Source organism: Triticum urartu, chromosome 2A, assembly GCF_056163025.1.
Source record: "Triticum urartu cultivar PI428250 chromosome 2A, HENAU_Tu73, whole genome shotgun sequence".
NCBI classification, from domain to species: domain Eukaryota; kingdom Viridiplantae; phylum Streptophyta; class Magnoliopsida; order Poales; family Poaceae; genus Triticum; species Triticum urartu.
Genome location: NC_141874.1, coordinates 34,539,390 through 34,549,454, shown reverse-complemented (window position 1 = coordinate 34,549,454; position 10,065 = coordinate 34,539,390). Strand labels below are relative to the sequence as shown.

General features: G+C 44.5%; 2 protein-coding genes and 1 pseudogene across 3 annotated transcripts; 2 read left to right on the top strand and 1 right to left on the bottom strand.

Annotated features, from left to right (window-relative positions):
• The first annotated feature begins 210 nt into the window (after positions 1 to 210).
• Positions 211 to 3,535, top strand: LOC147983284 (uncharacterized). The gene is made up of 4 exons (XM_087540683.1): positions 211 to 245; positions 351 to 522; positions 1,394 to 1,512; positions 3,322 to 3,535. The coding sequence occupies exons 1-4, from the start codon at positions 211 to 213 to the stop codon at positions 3,533 to 3,535; spliced, it is 540 nt and encodes a 179-aa protein (XP_087396809.1).
• Positions 3,536 to 4,745: 1,210 nt separating this feature from the next.
• On the top strand, positions 4,746 to 7,263 carry LOC125535955 (UDP-glucosyltransferase UGT13248). Of its 2 annotated transcripts, none has more exons than XR_015615626.1 (3): positions 4,746 to 5,508; positions 5,985 to 6,112; positions 6,213 to 6,351. XR_015615626.1 is itself a non-coding variant. In XM_048699034.2 (3 exons), the coding sequence occupies exons 1-3, from the start codon at positions 4,807 to 4,809 to the stop codon at positions 6,911 to 6,913; spliced, it is 1,287 nt and encodes a 428-aa protein (XP_048554991.2). In that variant the 5' UTR covers positions 4,751 to 4,806; the 3' UTR covers positions 6,914 to 7,263. The 2 variants fall into 2 exon arrangements, 1 of the variants encoding a protein (XP_048554991.2); XM_048699034.2 differs by lacking the exon at positions 5,985 to 6,112 and adding an exon at positions 6,714 to 7,263 and having other exon boundaries at positions 4,751 to 5,508; positions 6,213 to 6,597.
• Positions 7,264 to 8,501: 1,238 nt separating this feature from the next.
• On the bottom strand, positions 8,502 to 9,831 carry LOC125541106 (senescence-specific cysteine protease SAG39-like; annotated as a pseudogene).
• Positions 9,832 to 10,065: the final 234 nt, after the last annotated feature.

The window sequence follows — 10,065 nt, the reverse complement described above, 5'->3', positions numbered from 1 at the left end:
GCCGTGGAAGTACCGGTGCCCGGGCTGCTCCCGCCTCACCTGCTGCCTCCCCCGCGTGCAGGCCCACAAGCGCTGCACCGCCTGCTTCGGCAAGCGCCCCCACACCGTCCCCGTCCCGCTCGCCTAGTTCGACGGCAACCAGCTCCTCTCCGGTGAAAGATTCGTCCCTCGACCTCCAGTCCAGTCCCTCGCTCGCCGTGGCCTCCATCCATGCTGAGGAAGCCATGGCGCCGGTGCAGATCGACGTGAGGATATGTGGAAACTCCCTCCTCCCTCATCCCCCCTCGCCCTCCTGACTGAAGCATCCTCTGCCTTGTTTTCTTCTGATTTTTGTATTGGATGATTTGGAAATTGGCGAATCTGAAGATGACGGAGCTGGAGATCCTGGGCATGAACTTCGTCTGCGTCCTCTCGGCGCTGTTGGACGCCAAGATCCCGGAGAAAGAATGCCTGCTCCCGCTCGTCTCCAAGCTCCTCGGCTACTGCATCATGGCCGCCTCCACCACCGTCAAGCTCCCGCAGGTTTGTTCCGTTCTTTGCCTTTTGTTGCCTGAACTTTGTTGGTGATTTCTCAAGATTACAGCATTGGGCACCCATAGGAGTAGATTATTGTAAGGTCGCATATGAGGCATGCATAAGGTAGAGGTTCTTATAGGTGTTGATATAGTTGGTCTTGACCTGCATTTTGGTCCTTGACCAATTGGACCAAACAGCGTACTAATTTTTTGTTATTCTCGGTGCTTAGATGAATTAGTTTGCTATCAGGTAGCTTGGTAACGAGTTATCAGCACCTTATAAACATTTCTTTTGCATTTAATCCTGCCGTCGATGCCTCCTCGGCCGCCGATGTCTCGTCGTGGCCGTGCTTATGCATAGGCGCCGCCAGCGTCGCGTGCAAGTTAGCCTGTTAGCAACATGAGCAGTCTGCCCACCCTCTCCCCACTGGGAATTTAATCTTCCTATACTGAAGTCCAGCTCTTTGATTATGCCTTTTCAGTGTAGATTCTTTCATGTTAACTAATTGGAACAAGTTCTAATTAGGTCACAGATTTTGTACTGAATAAAAAGTGTTGTTTAGAGACAGTAATGGTTAAGGGCAAAACCATTCATTTTACAATTTGTACCACAAGTGTCGAGCGTGCATTTTCTACTTTGAGGTTATTTAGGCAAGCTACAGTCATATGGTGGAAGGTGTTTTTCTATCCAACAGGTTGTAGCTAGTAGGCATAGAGTAAAATAATAGATGAAGATTTCCTTATGCAATTTAGGAGCGGAAAGAAACATATAGCTGATTATCTGTTTCAGCCAAACATTTTTTTGTTCGTTCATGTTTGAGGAAGAAAACCAAACGTATAGCAATTTAAGGTAGTTCTTTTTTTTTGTCTTGTGACAGGCGCATGACGACTATGGCAATTGGCGCCAAATCCCGGCTTTCACTGGAACATGTTTGAAGAAATGCCTGTCACCTAGTACTTCAAGCCGGTGGCCACCTTCTTCTTCACCCAGAAGAAGGTGAGAGTTATACCGTGGGTGCTGTCCTTATTGATTCTTTACCCAATCCATAGTGAAGTAATCCTGAGAAATTTTCCACACAACAAAGAAGTGGCTACTTTCTGTTATGTCCAGTGTTTTCTAGCCATATCTTATAGAACTGTTGATTTCCTTGGATTCACAACGGGATATAATGGTGATCAAAATGTTGATACGTTAGGATTAGTTTCCTAGTGCAAATGCACTAAGGAAAATCTATATTCAGTTGGTAGGTGCTAGTACTTCAACTGCATTTAAAATTTAAGCTTAGTGTTATCTATCTAGTCTGATTTATACACTGCATTCCTAAGCTGAAATATTTTTTGTAACTGAAATATCTAGTTTGAGTTTCATTCAGTTATTTGTAACTTTTTAACTAAATATCATTTTGTAACTGAAATATATGTGTACTTATAGTGCATATTCGCATTGTATCAGAATCTTAGTCCATGTGTCTCCTGTATCATCTGAGATTATGCTTCCTCTCCATTTATTGATAAAATCTATATGCCTTGCTGATGCTCATTTCCATCGCTACAGGATAATGAGATGTTGAAGCGGCATAGTGAATCCATGAGACTGCAGTGCAATTGCACCGTTCCATTGAATATTACTCAGGAATAAGGACATTCCAATGGCAGATTAGCTCTATTTTTCCTTTTCATTTTTCTTACTATTCGAGTGAGGACATGTAGAATGAGAAACTGTGTGGTAGCAGATATGGCAACTGTGTGATAGTAGAATCATGAATAAGGAATATGGCAACTGTGTGATAGTGACATTTTTCCATCACTATTGTTTCTTGGAATTGTATGCATAAAATGAAATTGGTTGATTTTATTTATTTTTAAATCCTAAATAGTTAGTAGTAGCGTGGGAACAAATTGAGCGCTACTAGTACTTAGGATACTAGTAGCGCTGGTATTATAAGCACGCTGCTACTACTACGTTAGTAGTAGCGCGGTTCTGTAATAGCAATAGCGCGGGTGTCACACACGCTACTACTAACAAAGTTAGTAGTAGCGTGGGTCTACCCGCACTACTACTAACTATTAGCTGTAGCGCGATACTAGTAGCGCGGGTACCCACGCTGCTAGTAGCCATTTTACCCGCGCTGCTAGTAGCCTTTTTCCTAGTAGTGCTCTCGCCGACGTGAGAGTCGAAATAGGACACAACCCCTCCTCCAGATCCAGTTCAAGCAGGATGCAGCGTTGCCGTACCCTCTCAACTCTTTGTTCGTCCCTCATCTCTATCTCATCAACGGCATCAGGAACATCAAGACTCAAGGAATATATTGATGATCAGGTAGTCCATAGTTGAGCCCGAAATATCTTTTCCCCTAAGAAATAGTATTTATTTTCAATATTATTTTAAACAAATCTATCAGGAACATCAAGACTCGAGGAATATATTGATGATCAGGTAGTCCATAGGTGAGCCTGAAATATATTTTCCCTTAACAAATAGTATTTATTTTCAATATTTTTTAAACAAATCTTTCCAATATTTCAGTCACACATCTTTTAAGTACTGTAACTACTAATGTATTCATAATTAAGATTAAGATATGGCAGGCTTAAACAGCAGCCAAGTAAATTGTACTATGCTAGCAGAGATCGACACCTAGCTCTACGCAGAAAAAGCAGAGACCGACACCTAGCTCTACGCATAAAAGCAGAAGAAAAACATCACATCGTTTTAAAAAAAAGCAGTAGCAACAAGCACTCAATCCCACCCACAATTCCTTTTCCACCACTCAATTCTTATCTTTTCCACATCCATCACACCCAGCGCCACTTCTCCATGCCAGGAGCCCATACACAGCCCAGCCGCGCTGCAACAACGCCGCCGCCCGTACGCCGCCTCCCGCACCAACCGTGCCCGAGCAAGGAACTCCCCTCGACCCCCGGCGCCTGCAGCCCCTCCTCGCCTCCCCCCGTCCAGTCCGGCGACCGGCGCCATGGCCGGCTACTGCCCCTGCAACTCCGGCCCGCTGCTCCGCTAACCTTCCCCCTCTCCATTCCCTTCCCTAACTCCCTCCCTCTAGATCTCTCCCTCACCTCTCACCCCCGTATCTTTTCTATACAGGGAGAATCACACCCGCGCCATGGATCTCCGACCCCGACGCTCAAGCTCCCGCCGCTGTTCAGCACCAGATCCGCGCCGCCCCGCCTTCTCCGACCGTGTCGAGAGCCGTCATCGGCTCGTCGCTGCCTGCTTCGTCTGGGCATGGAGACGACGAACACGAGTATCACCCGCGACGTCCAGCGCCAAGTCCAGCTCGATAGAGACCCTCTCTGCGCCACTGCGCACCGGTCCCGCTGCCCCCGTCACCCCAGCCATCCACCAGAGAGAGAGGGGCTCCCCACCACCACCCAGCGCCACTCCTCCACTTCTCCATCTAGCGCCCACGGCTCTGTTCTGCTTCCGTGAGGCAAGTCCGCGCCGGTGATGCATTGGCCTTGAGGGAGGCTCGTTTTATCTGATCTCTCTCTTATTCTCTTGATCAGCCATCTCTGCTTTGTTATTCGGCTTGTTGATTGTGTACTTTCGAACATATATAAATTTGTAGGATTCAATACAAAGCTGCGAGGTGGGACTAATAGTCAATTTAAAGACTGCTGATGTGGGGAAGGACTGATGCATCGGCGGGCGGGTGGGTTATTTCGTTTTTTCTCTCGTCAATACGGTTGGAGTTGACTTATTATTGTACTGTGGGTTGAATACCCAAAATCGCGGGGGCTTTTATGCAAAAATGCCAATGACGTACGACCAAAAACAATGACTGCTTTATTAGTAGGTAAAAAGATTAGGGAAAGATTATTATAGGGAAAAAGATTAGGAAGATAATTGCGGAGACTAACATATATTAGCATATTAATGGAGTGAATAATTGCAGTATAATTTTACTCATATTACAGCCATTTTTGGACAAATTTTTATACCTAGAATTGTGGACCTCGGTTACATCGAACCGGGTCCGTGAATACGTGACAAATAAACAACAAATATGTCCATATCTCCCCTGGGTTTTTGTGTGGACACGATAGATTAGATTACTCCGTCTCTATCCTGGAAAGAGAATAAACTAGTACAACTTTTTATACGCATGCGGTCGAGAATGCAGCCGCACCACCTTCCCGGTTCCTTCCACTCGTCAGTGCAAGACACACAGACAGGAGCGTGGCAACTAATTTGACCATTCCCAAGAGAAACCTTACGCGCCACTCTGCATCCAACTTTCCATGCCTATTTATCTTTGAGCAAACACTATGAATGAACGCTGTCAACATGGAGACCACGGGCACCACTGGCTCAATCCTCGGCCATGGAGCAGGTGACGGCCCGAGCGTCCTCCTTCTCCCGTTCCCGGGGGCGCAGGGCCACACAAACCCGATACTCCAGTTCGGCCGCCGCCTCGCGTACCACGGTCTCCGCCCCACCCTCGTCGTCACCCGGTACGTGCTCTCCACCACCTCGCCCCCTGGCGCGCCGTTCCGTGTGGCCGCCATCTCGGACGGCTTCGACGCTGGTGGCATGGCGTCGTGCCCCGACTACGCGGAGTACTTCCCGCGACTGGAGGCCGTCGGGTCCGAGACGCTGCGGGAGCTCCTCCTGTCGGAGGCGTGCGCTGGGCGGCCAGTGCGCGTGCTGGTTTACGACCCTCATCTTGCGTGGGCGCTGCGGGTGGCGCGGGCGGCCGGCGTGGCCACCGCGGCCTTCTTCTCCCAGCCGTGCGCAGTGGACATCGTGTATGGGGAGCTCTGGGCGGGGCGACTGGCGCTGCCGGCGACGGACGGGCATGCGCTGCTCGCGAGAGGAGCGCTGGGCGTGGAGCTTGGGCCGGAGGACATGCCGCCGTTCGCGGTCGCACCGGAGTCGCAGCCGGTGCTCACAAAGACGTCGATTGGGCAGTTCGACGGGCTGGAGGACGCCGACGACGTGCTCGTCAACTCTTTCCACGACATCGAGCCAAAGGTACGCCATACTTTGAGACTGGTCAGCTCTGCTCTAGTTATCTAATAAGTTTTGCAACAAGAAAGAGACCACGTGACTTAAAGAGGTCGTTAGGAATTAATCTTACGCATTCGGCACTGATGAGAGCAGAGCATTCTAATTTTAGTTGTGTATTTTCATTTTCAGATGCTAGAAAACTAGATGGTAAAATTGCTTCCTTAATACATTTGAAATGTATTAATTTATATGTATTTTTAGTGCATTTATCAGTGCTAAATATCTTAACAAGAGACATTGCTTTTATCAATTAGCATATTTCTTTTTTCATTTTTCATTTAAGAGGAGTAATGCGCTACACAAGCATCGTAGACACATAAATTTTCATTTCTCATGGAGAGAGCTATGACAGGGTGTGTAAGGAGGACACATCTATTACGTTTCTATAATCTTCTGTTCCACATTTCTAACGCAAGGATGGTGCAAAATGACAAATCCAGTGTAAATTATTGGAGGTGGCATAAGGGCCTCATATATATGCTACCAGCACATCAACTAAACATACAAGTGTTCGACGCTCCATTATTTGTTATGTCACATCAGATTGATGATGTGATGATTCATACGGGTAGGAACGAACGGTCCTGTCAATATGACGTTTCTATGCTTGATTATATTTAGTCCATTTCAGAAAGAATTTGATATTTGAAATTTTGCCAACTGAGCAGGAGGCAGAGTACATGGAGTTAACATGGAGAGCGAATATGATAGGTCCAACTTTGCCATCATACTATCTTGATGATAATCGCCTACCATCCAACAAGTCTTATGGTTTCAACTTGTTCAGTGAGGGTGCATCCTGTATGGATTGGTTAGACAAGCATAGCATTTCCTCCGTTGTGCTTGTATCCTATGGTACTGTCTCTAACTACGATGCAACCCAATTGGAGGAGCTTGGCAGTGGACTATGCAATTCTGGCAAACCTTTTGTTTGGGTTGTCAGATCCAATGAGGCACACAAGTTATCTGAAGAACTCAAGGAGAAATGTGAGAACAGTGGATTAATTGTTGCGTGGTGCCCCCAACTAGAAGTTTTGTCACACAAGGCTATCGGTATGGTTACACACATTACATTTCTTTTACTTTCTATGGACAAGAATATATAAATGCTTTACAAAGTAAACAAAAATGACAACACTTTAGATCTAAATTTATGAACATACATGTAGGTTGTTTTGTTACCCACTGCGGATGGAACTCCACATTGGAGGCAATTGTTAGTGGTGTTCCTCTTGTGGGAATCCCACATTGGGCTGACCAACCCACCATCTCAAAGTATGTGGAGACTGTGTGGGGCATGGGTGTGCGAGTGCGGAAGGGCGATAACGGATGGCTAAAGAGGATGGAGGTCGAGAGGTGCATTAGATAGGTGATGGACGGAGATAGAAAGGATGAGTACAAAAGAAATGCTGCAAAGTGGATGCAAAAGGCCAAGGATGCAATGCAGGAAGGAGGAAGCTCAGATAAGCATATTGCTGACTTTGCTGCGAAGTATACTTCAACTTGAAGTCATAGCAATGCATTTTTTACTTCAAGTTATGAAATTAGGCATTCACTCCAATGCTACAATTCTTTTAGAGTGAATGACATTTTAATTTGTAAGTAGAGTGTCTTCTGACCATTTAGAAGGATGTTCAATTTCTGATGTACTAACAATATGTGAACAATTGATTACAAGTTATAGAATCAATTTGAATAAATTATATGGAGTCTATAAAAGTATTGTCATAGCAACTTTCACTTTATTAGTCTATGTGTATTCTTAGTGTTCCACACAATAAAACAGTTCCCTATAATCTATACCAATATATATTGTATGAGTTTTGAATGTGTCGAGAGCATCGATCTTGATTGTTGATATCCTCAATCTAACGGTTGAAAGCAATGGGATTCTCATGAACAGTACCTATCAGCTGCTTCCAATGTATTTTAGAACCATTGTGTTTTACGAAGTGCATGCCGCTCAGGCCATGCTGTGTTCAGCAGCGACGTGCTGAGTGGCTTGGGATCGGTCTAGAAAGAGGACAAGAGAGAGAAGAAATCTAAATTAAACAATTAATGAATCTTAGCCTGCTGGTTATTTTCCTTTGTGTTTTACAATTCTGTCACCAATCAATAGGAATTACACACTTCTAATATTTCTTTTTACAACAATAATATTCCTCAATGCATTCAGACATAGAACGTATTATTTTGCATTTCCTTTTTGCAGCATAGCCTAATGCTTTTTTCTATCACCAAAAACACTTATGTTGACGTCCACGTGCGTGCATACTAGTATATTAATGTAAGAAGATGATTCTTTGTTCATCCTAAATTTTCATCGGATACATATTTTTATTGGTGCACAATTAGGAGTTCTGTAACTTTGAGTTGAAGCTGAATGCCTAAATGTATATGAATAAAAACCCATAGATGTTTCAATTGATCATGTACACAAAAAGACACATGAAAGATTAAAACACAATATCGATGAACATCATAATTTAAGATAACATAATCATATTCCCTACGTCTTGCCTATGACCTCATCATAAGGTATCGTGTGTTACGCTATTCTTGGAAGTGGAGTTTTCTCATAATCTAGTTGGAATGGATTGATTCCTTTGAAATATTGCATGTTGTATGCTCTCGTGATATAAATCACTAGTAGGATGCCTCCTAGTCTATTAAGACATTACATTCTTATAAATACCCGAGGACACTATTTAGAAATCACACACACATTGAAATATTTTAGCCATTTGAAAGCTTCATGGAATATATATCTACATAATTCTCTATCAATTGTTAAAACACAATGTATCACACATGGTATTAAATTACAAACTATAACAATGTACAGACATAAGATGCATTATTGTACACGGACACATATGAACTATGCATTCTACTTGGGGACCTTAGTGTTTTGAGAACTGTGCATATGTATGATTGGGTGCAATTTGGTGATCTTCTTATTTGGTGGGGTACGAAGGCTCCGTGGCAAGACCACACATGCCCTTCTTGTCTGCAATGTCCATCTGCATTCTCAATTACCCATCTTCGCCCCAAGTTGTGCCCCATGAATTCTTCATTAACCAATAACTTGTGCCATCACTAGTCTTTCCATATCCAATGGCTGCAATTCCATGGTCCAAATCAGTGCCGCATGAGCAAGTCATCACCTCACCAGAGTAGAATTGGAATGTCATGTCGTCTTCGTCGACAGCTACAGACACTGGTTGGTTTGCAACTGCCATCACAAGGGCACCCTCATTATTGGCAGGCACATCCTCAAAGCCGGTGCTGGTTGCCTTGCACTTGCCATGCAGCACTATTGGATCCAGCCTTGCACTTCCCATCAGTTGCATTATATGTGTAGCTGGACTCCATGGTAAGTCCTCAGTTCTTGATAATAAATTTCAAGGCATCATCCATGAGTCCTCCCTCGCAGCCTTGATCTTCACCATGAACATCACAGTCAACCAACTCTTGCTCCGACAGTGAGATTAACTTGTGTGTTTTCAGTTTTACAATACCCTCTGTCGCGGCAACAACAGAAAATGCCCAGCAATAGCCTAGAAGTAATTGTGTTGTTATAGTATCATCCTAGAAAATATTACCATGTATAAGCAATCCATCACAATGTGTTATGACTTACCGCACTAGCATTGATTCTTGATAGGGGTGACAGCTCCCTTGGCCCTCCAGTCCATCGTTTCTGGAAGGGCATCAAAACACAAATTCTCATACTTGAATCCTGAAGAAAGAACTCTCATGGAGTTTTCTTTGAACCCCTTGTTTGTGTTGGTTGTCCTGAACTCATCATTGGTGATATCAGCGAATTGGTTGACGCCGAGCCAGAACTTGTGAGTCTGGGCATTGAACTTTCAATGAATTCAACGCTGGCTTTGAAAACCTTGAACCGGCGCGTCTTCTCTGTGGCGTCCTTGTACACGCGGCCGTACTGCGCCATCCATTTCTCATGCTTCATCACCATCGATAATTCATTGTTCAGCTCACGAGTTGCAATGACAGTTCCGCATAGGCAGATGCAAGCCAGGATGGCAAGGAGCAAAGCCCTGTGGATGGCCATCTTCAATTATGCACCCAAATGCCTTTCTTCTAGTACTGTGTACTCTGCTTTGGTTTGGTTTGTTGAATGGAAGTTTGTGGTATATATAATGTCATGCACATGTTAAAATAGGAGGTATAGAGATACGGTGCTTGTAGGAAGTTTTTTGTGGAAAAGGGCTTGTGCGTTGCCGTGGAGTGTGGTGTCCGGCCAGATGTTATAAAATTTAAGTGCACAGGGACTAGGAAGTACGCGTAGTGCACATCTGATAGTGATTGCTGCCTATTTGTTTTCAGAAGTCTACATCTTACGAGAAGCCATTTAAGAGATTTATTAATGAAACAACAACCTGCTTGTTTACTCCAGGAGTCTGCATCTGAAGAAGACTGTGGAGGTGACATGCAGTATGTACTCCCCGTTTTTATTTACTCTGAATACAAGTTTTGAATGAAGTCAAACTTTAT